This window comes from Aspergillus karnatakaensis (assembly GCF_047715665.1).
Source record: "Aspergillus karnatakaensis strain CBS 102800 unplaced genomic scaffold BJY04scaffold_8, whole genome shotgun sequence".
In the NCBI taxonomy this organism is placed as follows: domain Eukaryota; kingdom Fungi; phylum Ascomycota; class Eurotiomycetes; order Eurotiales; family Aspergillaceae; genus Aspergillus; species Aspergillus karnatakaensis.
In genome coordinates this window covers 493,894-509,383 of record NW_027395720.1, presented here as the reverse complement: position 1 = coordinate 509,383, position 15,490 = coordinate 493,894, and the positions used below count along the sequence as shown (strand labels likewise).

Sequence of the window (15,490 nt, the reverse complement as noted above, 5' to 3'; positions counted from 1 at the left end):
TACAGGAGATAGATAGACTACGACGACCGCACTGCTGATGAAAAGAAAGATAGACAGCCGCTCTCCGGAGATTACAGCATCATCATGGAATAGTTGCGTAGTGGTGGATGATATGCCGACTATCAATAAAAAAATCCCGTGGCTGGTCCCTGCTCAGATTGCCCCAGCCCCCTGTATACTCGGTGATGGCTGTCATCCAGACCGAGAGGACGCGCCAGCTGCCGTTATACTTCAATCTGATGGGCCTAACCTGCAGATCATTATGCCGAAGGGGCCCACGTTATGCTTTTGCATGAGAGATTTCTTGCCTGTGACGTTGTTGGTTCTGGGGTTTAAGAAGCCGCTTGACTGACACTGTCGATTCTCATTCTCAGCACCAAGCAACTTCTCTACCCTACCAACCATCCTAAGGTCCTTTCTTGACCTTCTTTCACCTCGAGCTGTTACCCTGCTCTTTCTCCTTCTCTGTCTCTTCTATTTCAACCTCTTATCTCTACTGCTAGCACTATGCATACCGCAACACTCATCTACTTTGCTCTGGCGCTCACCTCCGACGCGTTTCCTCTCACCAAAACCGGCCTAAACACTACAATCCAGCGCCGAAGCCCGGATTATGATATCGTCAATGTGGGAGGCATTCCTCCTCCTCCTCCTCCTCCTCCGCCACCAGCGGTAGAGACCGTTGTTGAAACTGTGACTGCACTAGGCGCCCCTTCTCAGACAGTGACAGTAACCATCCCTCAAACTCAAACTCAAACTCAAACACCTACGCCCTCAATCTCGCCAATCTGGACTGTCATCACATATACCAGCAGCTCCATTGCTATCCCAGCGCCGACTTCCGTCTTTGAGGAAGAATTAATCCCCCGTGGTCTGGACAGACTTGCGCGTGCCTTTGGAAAGTCTCTCGATTCCCACCTCAAGGCTCGTGATAACAAGCTCCCATCAATTGTAAAGGCCTCTAGCAACGAGACCACAAGCTATGCTCGGCTTAGTGCTCGTGGTCTCAATGGGACGGAGGGTGTACATTCTCCCCGAGGCCTCTTCAATGCCACGGATGTTACTCTCAAGGCTAGAGGACTGAATGGCACCATCTTCAAGGCTTAATCTGTTTTGAGGCTGGAATGGGTAATTAGTTACTCGATGTCGTTCTTACATACTTCTTTCGACTACGCTGCTCTTGTTATGTTTATGACGACGACGACGACGATGATGATGATGATGGTGCATAATGGCTAGTATGACCTGATACTGCGAGACTGAAACGACGATTGTAATGATGGATTATTTGTTTTGGAAGGTTGGAAGGATACAGGCGTTTCGTTGTTTGGTTATAGATCATGATGTACTCTATAGAATGAAAATCACATGAGTATTTGGATTACCGGTATTTGGGATAGAATAAATACATTACGTACGTTGTTCTGGTCGCATGTCCTTAGCAACAACGGCTTCACCTCCCAACACCTCCACTAACTAATTGATGAATTACCTACCTTCCCCTTCTCTCTCCCCTTTTCTTCAACCATTGAGCCTCCTCGAGCCTCCTCCGCTATACTATTTTCATTCCCTTTGGACCTCGTGATTGCTCCGCCACTCTTCCGAGCTGTTTACCGCCTAACCCAAGCCGCTTCTACCTCCGCTCTTGAGCCCAGATCCCCTCACCACCGGTTCAGATCAGATAACCAACCACCATAATGGCCACCACGGTAGCGCCCCCGGAGGATCAGAGCCGTCTCCTGGAGGAGGCATTGGGGGTCGTGCGCCAACAATCCGGCATGATGCGGAAATGCCTTGAGACGCCGGGGAAATTGATGGATGCGCTCAAATGCGGGTGAGTCGAGCTTCAGGCAGCAGTGATGCGCGATTTGCGACTCTTGCAGACTATGACTTGAGCTAACATTGTGCTCTTGTAATAGCTCGACATTGGTCTCTGAGCTCCGAACACCCAGCCTAGGCCCCAAGCAGTACTACGAATTGTACATGGCCGTCTTCGACGCCCTGCGCCATCTCTCCGTCTACCTGAAAGAGAACCACCCGGTCAACCACCTTGCAGATCTATACGAATTGGTCCAGTATGCGGGTAATATTATTCCCCGACTGTACCTTATGATCACCGTCGGCACCGTGTACATGTCTGTGGAGGATGCCCCGGTGAAAGAGATCATGAAGGACATGATGGAGATGAGCCGCGGCGTTCAGCATCCGATCCGCGGGTTGTTCTTGCGGTATTACCTCTCCGGTCAAGCGAGGGACTACCTGCCCGGTGGGACTGGAGACGGGCCTGAGGGGAACCTCCAAGACTCGATCAACTTCGTCCTAACGAACTTCGTGGAGATGAATAAGCTTTGGGTGAGGCTACAGCACCAGGGCCCGTCGCGAGAGCGGGAGAAGCGGATGCAGGAGCGCCGAGAGCTGGAGCTGTTGGTTGGAAGTAATGTTGTTCGCCTGAGTCAATTGGTCGATCTAGAAACGTATAAGTCTGGAATCCTGCAAGCACTGCTGGAGCAGGTTGTGCAGTGCCGCGATGTGCTAGCGCAGGAATACCTGCTTGAGGTGATTACGAAGGTGTTCCCCGACGAGTTCCACCTCCATACGCTTGATCTGTTACTCTCGGCCATCTCGCGACTCAACCCACACGTGGATCTGAAGAAGATTGTTATAGGGCTTATGGACCGGTTATCATCGTATGCGGCTCGCGAAGCAGAGGCTTCGGCCGACCCAGAGACACGAAAGCAGAGGGAGGAGGACGCCGTTGTCAAGCTCCTGGAGAATCTCAAAGTTTCCGAGGAGACGAAGGAACAGCCGAAGGAAGAGACTGTAACCGAAACACAAGAGAACCAAGAGAATGGTGTTGAGCAGCCAAAGACCGAAACGGAGCAGAGCCCTAAACCGGCTGAAGAGCCTGCGGCGAATGGAGGTGACGAAAAGGAAAAGTCAGAAGCGCCTCAGGACGTCAAACTGTACGACATATTCTACGAGCAAGTGGTCAACTTGATCAAGTCGCGCGGACTGCCTATCCAAGATACAATGGCGCTGTTGGTGTCACTCGTCAACCTTGCTCTCAACACATATCCTGAACAGTTGCAGTACGTTGACCAAGTACTTCAATTCGCTGCTAAAGAGACCGCCGAGTACACCGACCATGCAGACTTGCATGCCGCTCCAACGCAACAGAACCTCTTGCATCTACTTGTTGCACCACTTCGCTCCTACGTTTCGATCTTCACAGCCTTGGCTTTGCCCCATTATCTCCCTCTCTTAACCTCTCAGTCATATCCTACCCGTCGATCCGTTGCGGGCGAGATTGCTCGAAGTCTTCTGAAGAACCGAACACCAATTGCCACGACCGAAAATCTAGATCGTGTGCTAGATTCTCTACGGGTCATAATAAAGGAAGGAGTGCAGCAGGGCGGAGGCTACCCTGGCGCACAAAGGCGAGGTGAATCGGAAGAGGCGATTGAAGAACAAGGGTGGCTAGCGAGGATAGTTCATTTACTGCAGGCTTCAGAAAATGACACCCAACTTAAGGTATGTACCTCGCTGAATCAGATCATACCTATCCTTGTTAACAACTTCAGCTCCTCCAAGCAACCCGAAAAGCATACCTCGACGGCAACGAGAGAATCCGCTACACTTTCCCCGCCATCGTCAGCTCTTCCATCCGTCTGGCACGGAAACTCAAATCCCGCGAGCACTACGACGACAACTGGCAGTCGCAATCCTCCGCCCTCTACCGCTTCATGCACCAATGTGTCAACAACCTCTACCAACGCGTCAACCCCGGCTGCGCCGACCTCGCGCTCCGCTTATTCGTCATGTGCGGCGAGGTCGCCGATCAAACGGGCTTCGAAGAATTCAGCTACGAGTTCTTTGCACAGGCATTCACCATCTACGAAGACTCTATCAGCGACTCTCGCGCCCAGTTCCAGGCCGTCTGTATCATTGCTGGAGCGTTGCATGGGAGTCGGGGCTTTTCAAAGGAAAACTACGACACACTCATCACTAAAGCTGCTCTGCACGGTAGCAAACTCCTCAAGAAACCCGACCAGTGTCGCGCAGTCTACCTAGCCAGTCACCTCTGGTGGGTGATCGAGAACCCTCATCGCGGCGAAGAGGACGCCAAGGATGTAAGTCCCGCTTCCCCTTTTCAACCACCTTGCCCCAAACAAACACACTAACAAGTTCCAGCTCTACCGCGACGGCAAGCGCGTCCTCGAATGCCTGCAGCGAGCCCTTCGTGTCGCAGACGCCTGCATGGACACCGCCGTCTCCGTTGAACTCTTCGTCGAGATTCTAAACCGCTACGTCTACTACTTCGACCAACAGAACGAGACTGTCACGACAAAGTACCTGAACGGACTAATTGAACTCATCCACTCGAATCTGCAGACAGACCAGGATGAGCCGAATCCGGCGCTAGAGAATCCGAAGAAACATTTCCAGCGGACGCTGGAGTATATCCGCTCGCGGGAGTTTGAGGGGGTGGTCACGGAGGCGAGGACTTAGGGTGCCAACTTCCAACTATACATTAGTTTGGGTCTTGCCGAGTCTTTCTTCTGTTCTATACCGTAGTGAACATTTTCTTTTGTTGTTGGCTCCAGCATGTTACTGTTATAAAGATTTACCTCTCGCTTGTATTTATGATTATAACTATGTATCTATGTACGTAAGATTCCCTTTGCCCTCCGTTCCTTCCACACCAATTGATCAACGTCGTCTGAACTCTTGACCAAACTCTCCTGGGCATACACAGTTCCTTGTTTGAGCGAATTTCACCTGTACGACATCTACTTCATCAAAGGCAGGAGCGATCGGCGCCTAGCTCCTGCCTTGCACCGGGCATCCAGGGGTGAATACACCAGTTTCCGAAGTCGGAAAGAACACATTAGTTCAGGGTTACCAGGGGAAGGAGGGAACCACACCTGCAGCGCTGGCGATTGCAGGTGTCGTTTACTTGGAATCTTTATGCCTTTGTCTGCATACTTTGATGGTATATGGTCATAGATCAGCCATCCGGAAACTGGCCCGAATGGGAACACCATGCAGCGCGTGCTGAAGGCGCTTCGGACCTGGGATAGGGCCAATAGAGCTACTGCCTGGTCTGGAGTACAGTGCCTCCTTTCTGGGCCAAGATGGGCTGAATAGAAAGTGATGTGCTGTCTGGATTAACACTGATATCACTGAGATCTGTTGGTCTGGGCTAGAGAGACTCTACGAAATATCGCAGTTGAAAAAAAAAATCACATGGTGGTGGTGCAATACAGTTCTCCTTGTCCGGGGAGAAAGTGGTGGTATTCTCTACTCTGAGAGTAGATAGGAGGTTGCATGGTAAGCGGGTAAGAATAAAAAATACATGACAACGTTGCCCATGGGTGGTTTGAAGAGAAAAGAATCAATCGAACAGTAACACTGACAGTGAGATGCAAGCAAACGATGAGAGAAGCAATGATCATATCATATCACGGGCATGCATACGGGTTTGGTGGTTGAGTAGAAAGGAGATGAAAGGTGAGGAGTAATGTCGGCGAGGGGACGAAGTAGAATGGAGTGAAACATGACGGCGCTTAACCTTAACCCATAGCAGATGATCATTGGAGGAGAAATGTCTCTCCTCCTAAAACGTTAAAAAGAGCAATAGTTCCCCGTCCATCCGAAACGCCTAGACTAGAAACCTGTGGTGGGAGATGAATATTGTCGGAGGAAAGAGGAAGGAGGTGTACTGAGGCCACCGAGTGCAGGGATGGTGCTACTCGGAATAGGGCTTCCGATTTCGCCGGGCGCAATGCTGCCGCGATGAGTGGGAGCCGCACTATTGGTGTCCGGCTCAAATTTGACGAAACCGTCATTGTCCTTGAGTGAAAACGACCCGCCTCCGTTCTGCGGGTTGCCTTCTGTGTCGCAGATATCAAGCATTTCCTGGAGCGGAATTGGGGGCTCATTTGGGGGTTGCAGTTGTTCAACTTGGTGGAGAACATCTTGAACTTTGTGATAACCGTCACCGTCTTTATTGGGACTGGTCGCGCTGAGTTGCTTGCAAGCCTGAATGAGCAATAGTCGAATCGCAACAGGGCGCGATGTGTGTGCACGATGGTGGACAGCTGTACCGAAGGCGTTGTTATTCGTCCAATTGTTCCCTATTCAGTGTTAGCTGAGAAGGCCGTATAGCTGTGATTGGACTACTAACCAGGCATATATCCCCATGTCGGACCACCGGGGAAAGAGGCTCCGAACGGCATTTGCGCACCCCACGTATTGCTTCCAATCACTGGACTAACGGGGAAATTGCTATGTTTGACTGCAAAAATGTTAGCTACTGTATCGCGTCTGGGTTTGAAACCAGACTCACCACTAAGAGGGTCCGGAAACAGCGAGGATCCTGCAAAGCTAGCCCGCGAGGGACCTGGCATGGACGCGGCAGCAGGGCCCGGAAGAGACTGGGAGAGTTGCGACGACGACGACAGGGGAATGTCGGTGTCATCAAGCAGTGCACTACTACCTAGCTGCGTACTTAGGTCGTCTACATCTCGTCGATGCTGTTCTTGCTGAGAGCTGGGTGGACGTTTGATCGGACTGGGCCGGGTGATTGGGAACGGCTGAGCATTACTGTTAAGGGGTGATCGCTCGAAAGAGTTCGACGGCTGTCTTGAATGACCGTGCGGTAAAGCACCCGGCTGTGGTGGGAAAACGCCAGAGAGTGGTGGCTGAGCACCGTAAGGAAGGCCTGGTGGCTCAAGAGGGAATCCTCTACCTGGAGGTATTGGACGGGTTCCATTCATTCCTGGGGGTGCGGGAATTCCATTGGGAGCAGGAAAGCCCCGGAGTTGATTCATGAATGGACTTGAGTGCGGCGGGTACGTAGGGAGGTCGTGGCCCATGGGAGGACGAGGAACCAGCCCGGACAGCCCCGGAGGATTTGAAGGAGAGAGCCCAGGAGGATGCGGATTGGGTCTACCAATAGGAGACATTGGCGTTGAAGGATGGGGATGATGAAGCATGGTGTGTGCGGGGCCATACTTCGATATGACAGATGACCCTGACGATTGGGACAAAGGGACTGATCGTGGTGACACCTGAGATGCCTCTGCGCTGGCAGATTGAGAGCGTGGAGACGAGCTGTGTGACCCTTGCTGGGACGACCGCCGGCCTTTGGCAGGAGTTGGAGCTTTAGAGCCCACAGGGGTAGGGGAATAAGGGAGTGGTGATTGTTGGTATCCCGAAGATCCTGGCGCAGGAAACAGATTTGTCGGAGTTGGAACTGAGGTCTTCTTAGCTTGACTCTCTAGATCCTCACGCTCGGCCTTCTCCCGTTCTCTCCGCGCCTGTTCCTCTCGTGCTTTGCGCTCTCGTTCTTGTTTCGCCCTCTGCTCCTTCAGTTCACGCTCCTCGCGTTCTTTTCGCCGAGCCTCCTCCCGCCGCTTCTTCTCCTGTTCTTTCTGTTCACGCTGCCTTCGTTCAGCTTCTGCCTGTTTATCGCGCTCCTCTCGCAACCGCTTCTGCCGCTCGGCCTCTTTACGGGCACGTTCCTCTTCCTGGGCTTTCCGTTCGGCCTCGCGCTTCTTTCGTTGCTCCTCCTTTTTCTTTCGTTGCTCCTCAAGTTTTCGCTCCTGCTCGGCTTTAGCGGCAGCCTCCTCCGCCGCCTTTTCGGCCTCTTTTCGAGCCTTCTCTTCGTCCTTTGCCTGTTTCTGCAGTTTCTTCTTGTCCTTGCGCTTCTGAGCCTCTCGAGCTTTCTTGGCGTTCCGCTGCTCATTCAAGTTCTCCTCTTCCAGGAGCTCTTCGAGTAGCTTCTGCTGGCGCTGTTCAGCCACTTTTTCTCGATAGGCTGTCAAGACCCGCTGTTCAAACATCCGAGCTGCGAAGATTTGAAACATGCGACGGCCCTCTTCCATACGTTGTTCTTCAGTCATAGCGTCCTACCATTCGTCAGTTTAACCCAGAATCAGCCGATCTTCGAATGCAAACCATTTCATCTTCCTCGTACTCCTCCTCCTCCTGGCTATCATAGTCCTCGTCTTCTTCGTCGTCATAATCTTCGTCGTCCAGAGGGCCATGGTTATGCCCACTGTGGAGAGATTGGTGGGCTGCAGCTATGCCGTATTGCGTATCCTCCTCACGCTGCATGCGACGCTCAGCTAATTGTTCCATCATGTCAATGAAATGTTTCCCGTCATTTTTCAATAGGTCGTCTGCAACTGTGAGAATTCCATCTGAATGAACCGCAGCGGAGACAGAACGCAAAATCAGCCCGGGGCCCTTCATACTGGAGATTGTTACTTCAGGAGTCTTACCTTTAACAGTTAGACTATTCCCAAATGCAAAAAAGTCGGCCCGCGCAGCTCGCGTTTCCTCGTCCTCGTACTCTTCATCACTATACGGCTCATCGTCCTCTTCTTCTTCATCGTAGTCCTCCTCCAAGTCTTCGTCCTCTTCTTCGGGCAACTCGGTAACACGACCCCGCGAGGGGTGGAACTGGCCATGTGTGTGCGTGTGATGACCGGGGGGCCGTAATGGTGGTTGGTACAGTCGCGGTGGGGGGATCATCGGCGGCCCTCTTTCGAACGTCCCTTGCGTATTGTTGGCGTACTGTTCAAGTTCCTCATAATAGGCATCATAAAGAACTTCCAGCTCTTCCTCGATGGCGGTCCGCTTTCTCCCGCACACAGTGCAACTGCACGAGTGCTTTTGCTGTTCCTTCATCTTCTTCAACACCGCGTCCTTCTCCACCTTGACGAGCTGGCGCCGGTCCTCTTCCCCCAGCTCTAACCAAAAGGTCTTGATATTCTCTCTCTCTTCCTGTGTTGAAGTATTCCATATGCTTCGCTCTTTGCTTGATTTTGGGGAGGAATGTGATCCGAAATGCGGGGGTAAAGGCGGGGGAAGAGTGTGCGACAGGGATATGGACGGAGTTGATAGAGGAGTAGAGCTTGCATGCGACCCGTTACGGCCCTTTTTCCCTTTTCTCTTCTTTGTTTTCCGACTCGAGCTCTGTGGATCGTTCGGGTGGTATTCAGATGGATCTGGGAGCTCTTGAATATCATGTCTATGTCCGTTTAGCGCATCCTCACTTGTATTATCGCCATCATCATGAACTTGCTCATGCAGATCACGGTCGCCAGTAAGTGTGGAGTTGGTTCCGTTTACGTCGGTGTTCCCATGCACATCTCCGTTTGGTGCCTCACGCGTCACCTCCATACGAGCTGCTCTTTGCCGCCGCTTTTGCTTCTTGCGATTTGCGGAAGTCAACTTAGGGTCTGGGATGGAGGAGCTGCGAGAGTCGCTCATTGCTGAGTTTTCGCGGCTTGTAGAACGTGTCGGGGCCGTTGCGGGCACATGACTGGACATTGTGGAACTAGAAGTAGGGCCGGGCGTGGCGTGAGTAGGCATGAAATCATATGTTCTTTTCGCAGGAAGAGGTGCGAAGACCTAAACCTCCAAGGTTCTTGCAGCCCGACCACAGGAGCTGTCGGAGAAGGCGGAGCAAAATGGTTAGACGACGGGGATAGCGTAGGGCGGGAGCAGGAGCCTCCCGGAGGAACGAAGTTAAAATTTCAGAGTGCTCACCAGATGGTTCGCGCAGGAAAGCAGACAAAATGACGGTGAGGAGCAAGAATGGGACGAAAGCAGACTTCCAGGTGTTGAATTTGCGACTGAAAGAAAAGCGGCTTCCAGTGGCTGGTGGGGAGCCAAGGTATAATGCCCCCAAGTGAGGGCGGAGAGAGGGGTGGAAATTGGCCGGGCGGCTCGACGAAACGGGCCAAGTAGTCAAGGGAGGAGGATAATGAGTGACGCGAGAGGCTGAAGGCTGTATGGGAGGATTCAATGATGGGGGAAACAGGAACCTTCTGCGGAGTACTAACTACTAGGTTTATGATCAAAGAGGAGAGAGCGTCGCTGTACACCTGGACCTACCTTAGCGATGATGACTGGATTGACGCCGGATGTTGGGCTCTGGCTGGTTGCCCTGCCGCTGGCCGCAAAGGGATAGCCTTGATAGCCTCGATAGCCGCTATAAGCGAGACGCATCATGAGCTGTATACGCGGACTACGCGGCGTCTACTGCTGTATAATCAATACCTGCTCTCTGTACTTTTGTGCCTACAATGATATTTGCATCATGCCATTGACAATATATACGTACTCCACGAGCTGTGGTTCAAAGCTAGCTACCTTGTGGAACTTGCAACCTAAACCTTACATTAGTTAAGTGACAATCCGATTACCAATTGCTGTCTCGTCCTTTGCGACCCTCATTGAGCTGGCCTGTTTCGATGCAGAGCTCAGATCGTCAGCTTCACATTGGGATGATTTACTCCGAGAGAGTGAAGAATTGAGAGGTCTAATCGCAACAGGCAATAACAGGCAACCAGCTCATCGGCGGATAGATGGTAAGCCGGCCAGTGGAGAAATAAGCTATGCCATTCATCTTGATCCACGACAGCTCCGACGATAATATTGCTTTTCTCTCGGGTTCTCCGAAGCATCCCACTGAAGTGTAAGAAATTCGTACATTATTCGTACAGAGCCCGTGTATCAAAATAGAAGCACGACTCCAGAACTGAGACAAACCGCTCCCTCCAGCGCTGAAAGTGGGTATGGGCCCAAGGCACTTAATATAGCATATTTCTGTAGATACAAGAACACTTTTAGAAGAAGTCATCAATCATCATCATCCCATCCTACTCTCGATCAGGATCAACTTCATGACTCTACAGATTTGTCACGTCTGACACCTGCACGGGCGACCGCCTTCCAGAACACCCCAAAAGCAATCAATTCCATCCGCGCTTGCATCGCAGCGATTAGTCTCGGGGTTTAGTGAAAGCTGTTAAGGGGAGGGGACTGTTTTCATCTTCTCAGCTCGCCTTCTTTTCCCCTCTTCATCCTTCGACTGCTCCCCAGGAGAAAAAAAAAACCTTCCCCCCCGCCGAAATACCCTCAAACCCTCTCCTCCGAGCCCAGCCCGGCTGATCTGAGGGCTTCCGCCCGTTTGGATTTCTGCCTTGTCGATTGCCGTTCCCGTCCGTGCTATCTCCAGGGCGAGTCGAGTCCACGACTTCAACACCACCGTCAAAATGGCGCAGCAACAAGATGACAATGTGATGCGTAGGTGAGTTCATGTCATTTCCGAGACTATCGCTCTCCTCGCATGCCGTTTTCACTCACTCTGTGTTGACTCATGCTGATTATCGCTATGTAGAAAGTTGGTGATCATTGGCGATGGTGCTTGTGGAAAAACGAGTCTGTTGAGTGTCTTTACACTGGGTTACTTTCCTACAGTGAGTATCTATATCTTTGTGAAGCGATAACAACACCCACTTACCGAATTGTCTAGCATTATGTCCGTCCTGCCTACACCTCCACGTCCCGCCTCCACCCATCTAACTTACCCGCCAGGTTCCAACAGTATTCGAGAGCTACGTGACAGACTGCAGAGTAGACGGCCGGTCGGTCCAACTAGCCCTATGGGATACAGCGGGCCAAGAAGACTATGAGCGACTGCGGCCGTTGGCGTACTCGAAAGCCCACGTTATCTTGATTGGATTCGCCGTCGACACACCAGATTCTCTTGAAAACGTCAGGATCAAGGTCCGTCGCAATACCCTTCATGAAACCTGGTCACTGGTCTAACCGGCTTGTACAGTGGATCGAGGAGGCGAACGAACGATGCCCCGGCGTCCCCATCATACTCGTGGGCCTAAAGAAGGATCTCCGCGAGAACCCCGGAGCAATCGAGGAAATGCGCAAGAAGTCCCTCCGCTTCGTCACCCCCAAGGAAGGAAGCGAAACGGCGACCCAGATCAAAGCCCGGAAATACCTCGAGTGCTCGTCTCTTACAGGAGAGGGCGTAGACGACGTCTTTGAAGCCGCGACCCGCGCTGCCCTTCTCACCTTCGATAAGCGGAAATCATCATGCTGCATCGTGCTATGATGCTGTATATGCGATATACCGACCTTTACTGCTTTACTTTTCTCTAGACGCCTTTTACGCCTACCATCAGGCCTACTGGTAGATTGGATTCTGAAAATGGAGGGCCCGATGGGGATAAATATTGGTTGATTTTCTCTTCTGATTCGATTTGGTTTATTTGACCTTCATATCTTGCATTTTTGGCGTTTGGCGGCTTGCTTTTGTCTTTGCTTTCTTTCTCCTTCAATCTCATGTCTACCTAACAATCCTGTTGTCCCTTTTTTTTCTGTCCCATTCATTCCTTATTTCCTACGCTCCGCGTCATGTTTCAACGATGTCTTTTCCGGATACCCATACCGTTCCCTAGTACTAGTACCTCTTGGTGGCTTTCTACATCACGGGCACTCCGAGTTCCCTCCTTCGGTTATCGTTGTATATTTTTCGATCTCGCTAGGCTACTTGTTCCATACTATCTCATTTACTCCGTTATTGCAAGCAAAATAACCCATTCCAATATCTAAAGAAACATCTAATGTACAGGCATACATGAATACAACCCTCTCGACCATACAAGCCCCAAACCCAGGTGTAGGTTAGTGAGTAACCTGGAACCCTCACCTCCGCCGCCCCCGCCCACTCAGTAATCCCTCTCCCTTCTTCCACTCGTGATTCCAGCCAGTTCCTGGCCCCTCCGTCTGCAGCCGCCCATACTCAATTGGAAACATATCCTGAAACAGCCTCGTCTTGATCTGACTCTTGCGGAACAACTTCCCGCCATCACCGGCGCCCGTCCTCAGTTCTTCGCAAGCGGCGTTCATAGACTGCCACTGGCGCTGGAGTTCCAGCTGGTGCGCCTGCCGGCGCTGGTTTTTATAGAGTTGCCAGGCGCGGTGAATTGTCCAGTGACGCAGGAAACGGGTTCGGGAAAAGCGGAGAGGGCGCGGGGTGAGAGGGTGGTACATGAAGTAGCGGATCATAGCTGTAAGGGGATTTGTTAGCTGATACCTTCTGGTCATTGGGGCTGAGGACAGTGGCTTGAGATTCATCGTCGAAGGGACGGGGGTAACATAGGAAAATAAATATGGGGGGAACGTACTGATCCGTCTATCGACACGGCCTCTCATCTTCTTCATGAGAGGGGATGTGGTCGAGAAAGAGGCGCTGGATTGCACATTTTGTGTCGATGGAACTGGCTTCGAGATCTGGTTGAGAAGGGGGATGGATGGACGGATGGCTGCTTGTGAGAGCGGGATCTTAAAGACGTTGGCGAGCGAGGCGAGCACGGGCGATAAAGAAAGAGGACGCATTTTAATAGTCAATTGCGCTCCACCGGCAATTGCGAGGTGTGGCTGTTGTTGCGGAGGTGTGGGTTCAGTGGTTCACTCCCTGGACGGGAATTTGTGATCGGGGAGGCTTCCAATTTTCGGGGCGGAAGTCAATTCTGTGCGCGCTTAAATAGGCTCGATAAGCGCATTACACGCGATACGCGCATGGCGAGTGCTATTAGACGACTTAAGCGCAGAGCAGTACGCCTGGTGGAGGTAGCTTAATGATCACTATGCATCTCGATGTCTGTTTCTTGATATGTTGTTCATGCCGCGAGGGTTCAGTGCTTAATAGTACAGATGTTGAACTATGGACTGTGCCGCAACTAATTTGCCTTAAACCCGAGGCTCCATAAGGATATCACTGAACGCCGAAAATGCATCATCAATAATTCATAAGGAGCGGAACATAACTCCATAAGAGCCCTATTTGACGGCCTTCTTCTTTGACCGGTCATAGTTTAGCACCTTGCGCCGCCTATGAGTCTGTGCCAGCTTCCACCGGCAGTATAGAACCAGCGCGTCCTTGAGAAGCACGAAAACGCAGCCTCCAACAACGCTTCGGCCCCATCTAGTCTGCAACAGGCCCGGCCGTCCTCGCTCAATGACTGGCGCTGTGGCCCATGACTTGGGTAGAACATACTTGAGAAGCCCTCCCATGGTGGCCGAGATGGCCGGGAAAGCGAGCGCCCCGAGAACAAGATCCGCGAGGCTGCTTGTTTCGTGTACAATGTTCTCGCGTTGACCGAGTCCTAGAGCCTGACCATTAATCCCGCCTGCTTGGTTTTGCCCTTGTTGTTGTGCCTGCTGCTCTGCCTGTTGCTGTGCATCTCCTCCACCCAACCCTAGCAATCCCTGGGGTCCATTTTCATCCCCCATGCCAACCTGAAACTCCAAATCGAATTCCATCAGGATCTGACCATCCTCCTGTTCGGGCTCTGGCTCTGCGTGTTCGGCCGGTGCATTATCGTCTAATTCGTTAATATCTGACTGGCGCGGTTGTACCTCGGCGATCCATCTCCGCTCCAGCTTCCCAAACACCCTTTCATAAACTGCACCGTAGAAACTCTTGATATATGGAAGAGCTGCGAATGTTACTGCAGCACTAGGTGGCCAGAGGTCGAGATCTGGTTCATGTCCGGGATTGTGTGTTGCGAAAAACAAGACGGGGATAGCAGGGAGTAGGCCTTCGGCGTAACGAGTGCGCGAAAATATCAAGACCAAAGGAATAAGCGGCAACCCCAGATTAAGACCGGAATTCCAGACGCCGTCTGCCGCATCTTCCAATATGTGTTTGGCCTCATATGTACCAAAGACAAAGTACATGGAGTACACTCCATGCGCACAGCAACCCGCCCAAACTGTGCCGGCCACTGTAAACAACATTCCCGGAAGCACCAATCGACCAGCTAAACGTTCAGCCAGCCGCACGATATCCACAATATAGCTCCGCGGACGACTGACGACGATCTCGGTCTTGCACTGCGGGCATGTCATCTTCGCGTTGCGACCGTTACGTTTTCGGGAACGTGGGTTCTCGAGGTCGGCAAGCCAATCCAATAGACAAGCTTCGTGAGCCGTCAAAGCACATGGGCAAGGCGACCGCCATTCTGAGTTCAGAGGAGTATCCTCCGTCTCGTCCGTGTAGCAAATCCAACATTTTCTAGGTTCCTCGGCGATATCGGTCGATGTTGAGTTACTCGCATTGACGTTCTGGAGGACCGATGTATTGTCAGAAGTAGCGCCTTCATCAGCTGGTGTTCTATTCAAAAGCACCGTTTGTTCAGTCTCCTCTAATGATTCATTTGATGGGCTGTGGCTGCTGTGACGCTGGTCAGGCTGCAACGTCACGGCGGCGGGTGTAGAAGTATCAGAGGAACGGGTTCTGCCAAAGGCCGAGAAACTTGGGAGAGATGCCATGTCGTTCGAGATACTGGGTATATAGTATTAAGTAGCACTAGTTTAAAGAGAGGAAAGATGAAGCAGCATCCTGCGTTGCGCCAGTCTGTTCTGTTGAGATATGTATCGGAGGTGAGTGAGTGAGGCTATGACGGAGGGAGATGATGCAAAGCAACTCGGAAACGGAAAGATGAAAGTGAAGCCGGAGTTAAAAGCAGCAGGGAAAACTCGGGTTCCGCGGCTAATGGGCCACTAATCGCGTCGACTAGCATGGAAGTACCACAGGAACCAAAAAATGATGCGTCCAGGTGCGCAGTGGTGGGTTTAAAGGCAATAGGTATCAAAATGAGTCCCTCAG

The 15,490-nt window shown here is 51.8% G+C and overlaps 8 protein-coding genes across 8 annotated transcripts; 3 read left to right on the top strand and 5 right to left on the bottom strand.

The window, feature by feature from the left end:
- The first annotated feature begins 402 nt into the window (after positions 1-402).
- BJY04DRAFT_158839 (uncharacterized protein) lies at positions 403-1,443 on the top strand. Its single transcript, XM_073709012.1, has one exon. The coding sequence runs from the start codon at positions 508-510 to the stop codon at positions 1,105-1,107; it is 600 nt and encodes a 199-aa protein (XP_073574878.1). The 5' UTR covers positions 403-507; the 3' UTR covers positions 1,108-1,443.
- Position 1,444: 1 nt separating this feature from the next.
- On the top strand, positions 1,445-4,567 carry BJY04DRAFT_158840 (vacuolar protein sorting-associated protein 35). The gene is made up of 4 exons (XM_073709013.1): positions 1,445-1,834; positions 1,920-3,531; positions 3,582-4,130; positions 4,192-4,567. Exons 1-4 carry the CDS (start codon positions 1,698-1,700, stop codon positions 4,507-4,509), a joined length of 2,616 nt encoding a protein of 871 aa, XP_073574877.1. The 5' UTR covers positions 1,445-1,697; the 3' UTR covers positions 4,510-4,567.
- Positions 4,568-5,195: 628 nt separating this feature from the next.
- Positions 5,196-5,561, bottom strand: BJY04DRAFT_158817 (uncharacterized protein). The gene has a single exon (XM_073709011.1). It carries the CDS (start codon positions 5,454-5,456, stop codon positions 5,244-5,246), a length of 213 nt encoding a protein of 70 aa, XP_073574876.1. The 5' UTR covers positions 5,457-5,561; the 3' UTR covers positions 5,196-5,243.
- A 106-nt stretch (positions 5,562-5,667) lies between these two features.
- BJY04DRAFT_232500 (putative stress response protein Nst1) lies at positions 5,668-9,706 on the bottom strand (the record flags this gene model as incomplete). The annotated part of the gene is made up of 5 exons (XM_073719764.1): positions 8,289-9,706; positions 7,963-8,207; positions 6,350-7,913; positions 6,188-6,298; positions 5,668-6,137 (listed from the first exon to the last, which is right to left on the bottom strand). The coding sequence occupies exons 1-5, from the start codon at positions 9,382-9,384 to the stop codon at positions 5,668-5,670; spliced, it is 3,486 nt and encodes a 1,161-aa protein (XP_073574875.1). The 5' UTR covers positions 9,385-9,706.
- On the bottom strand, positions 9,463-10,088 carry BJY04DRAFT_181287 (uncharacterized protein). The gene has a single exon (XM_073710181.1). The coding sequence runs from the start codon at positions 10,024-10,026 to the stop codon at positions 9,853-9,855; it is 174 nt and encodes a 57-aa protein (XP_073574874.1). The 5' UTR covers positions 10,027-10,088; the 3' UTR covers positions 9,463-9,852.
- Positions 10,089-10,865: 777 nt separating this feature from the next.
- rho2 (putative Rho GTPase Rho 2) lies at positions 10,866-12,080 on the top strand. The gene is made up of 5 exons (XM_073709009.1): positions 10,866-11,107; positions 11,198-11,276; positions 11,333-11,338; positions 11,395-11,586; positions 11,642-12,080. Exons 1-5 carry the CDS (start codon positions 11,073-11,075, stop codon positions 11,927-11,929), a joined length of 600 nt encoding a protein of 199 aa, XP_073574873.1. The 5' UTR covers positions 10,866-11,072; the 3' UTR covers positions 11,930-12,080.
- Positions 12,081-12,475: 395 nt separating this feature from the next.
- On the bottom strand, positions 12,476-13,320 carry BJY04DRAFT_158769 (mitochondrial 54S ribosomal protein mL40). Its single transcript, XM_073709010.1, has 2 exons — positions 13,005-13,320; positions 12,476-12,887 (listed from the first exon to the last, which is right to left on the bottom strand). Exons 1-2 carry the CDS (start codon positions 13,213-13,215, stop codon positions 12,523-12,525), a joined length of 576 nt encoding a protein of 191 aa, XP_073574872.1. The 5' UTR covers positions 13,216-13,320; the 3' UTR covers positions 12,476-12,522.
- A 148-nt stretch (positions 13,321-13,468) lies between these two features.
- Positions 13,469-15,480, bottom strand: BJY04DRAFT_181281 (RING finger domain protein). Its single transcript, XM_073710180.1, has one exon. It carries the CDS (start codon positions 15,151-15,153, stop codon positions 13,660-13,662), a length of 1,494 nt encoding a protein of 497 aa, XP_073574871.1. The 5' UTR covers positions 15,154-15,480; the 3' UTR covers positions 13,469-13,659.
- Between the last annotated feature and the right edge of the window lie 10 nt (positions 15,481-15,490).

Excerpts from the sequence above, each read along its gene's own strand:
- BJY04DRAFT_158839 (XM_073709012.1), top strand. The coding sequence starts at position 508 with ATGCATACCGCAACACTCATCTACTTTGCTCTGGCGCTCACCTCCGAC.
- BJY04DRAFT_158840 (XM_073709013.1), top strand. The coding sequence starts at position 1,698 with ATGGCCACCACGGTAGCGCCCCCGGAGGATCAGAGCCGTCTCCTGGAG. Across the intron at positions 1,835-1,919 it reads ATGGATGCGCTCAAATGCGG|CTCGACATTGGTCTCTGAGC; the intron begins GTGAGTCGAGCT and ends CTCTTGTAATAG. Across the intron at positions 3,532-3,581 it reads AAAATGACACCCAACTTAAG|CTCCTCCAAGCAACCCGAAA; the intron begins GTATGTACCTCG and ends TAACAACTTCAG.
- BJY04DRAFT_158817 (XM_073709011.1), bottom strand. The coding sequence starts at position 5,456 with ATGATCATTGCTTCTCTCATCGTTTGCTTGCATCTCACTGTCAGTGTT.
- BJY04DRAFT_181287 (XM_073710181.1), bottom strand. The coding sequence starts at position 10,026 with ATGATGCGTCTCGCTTATAGCGGCTATCGAGGCTATCAAGGCTATCCC.
- rho2 (XM_073709009.1), top strand. The coding sequence starts at position 11,073 with ATGGCGCAGCAACAAGATGACAATGTGATGCGTAG. Across the intron at positions 11,108-11,197 it reads GATGACAATGTGATGCGTAG|AAAGTTGGTGATCATTGGCG; the intron begins GTGAGTTCATGT and ends ATCGCTATGTAG. Across the intron at positions 11,587-11,641 it reads TTGAAAACGTCAGGATCAAG|TGGATCGAGGAGGCGAACGA; the intron begins GTCCGTCGCAAT and ends CGGCTTGTACAG.
- BJY04DRAFT_158769 (XM_073709010.1), bottom strand. The coding sequence starts at position 13,215 with ATGCGTCCTCTTTCTTTATCGCCCGTGCTCGCCTCGCTCGCCAACGTC. Across the intron at positions 12,888-13,004 it reads CCGTGTCGATAGACGGATCA|CTATGATCCGCTACTTCATG; the intron begins GTACGTTCCCCC and ends ATCCCCTTACAG.
- BJY04DRAFT_181281 (XM_073710180.1), bottom strand. The coding sequence starts at position 15,153 with ATGGCATCTCTCCCAAGTTTCTCGGCCTTTGGCAGAACCCGTTCCTCT.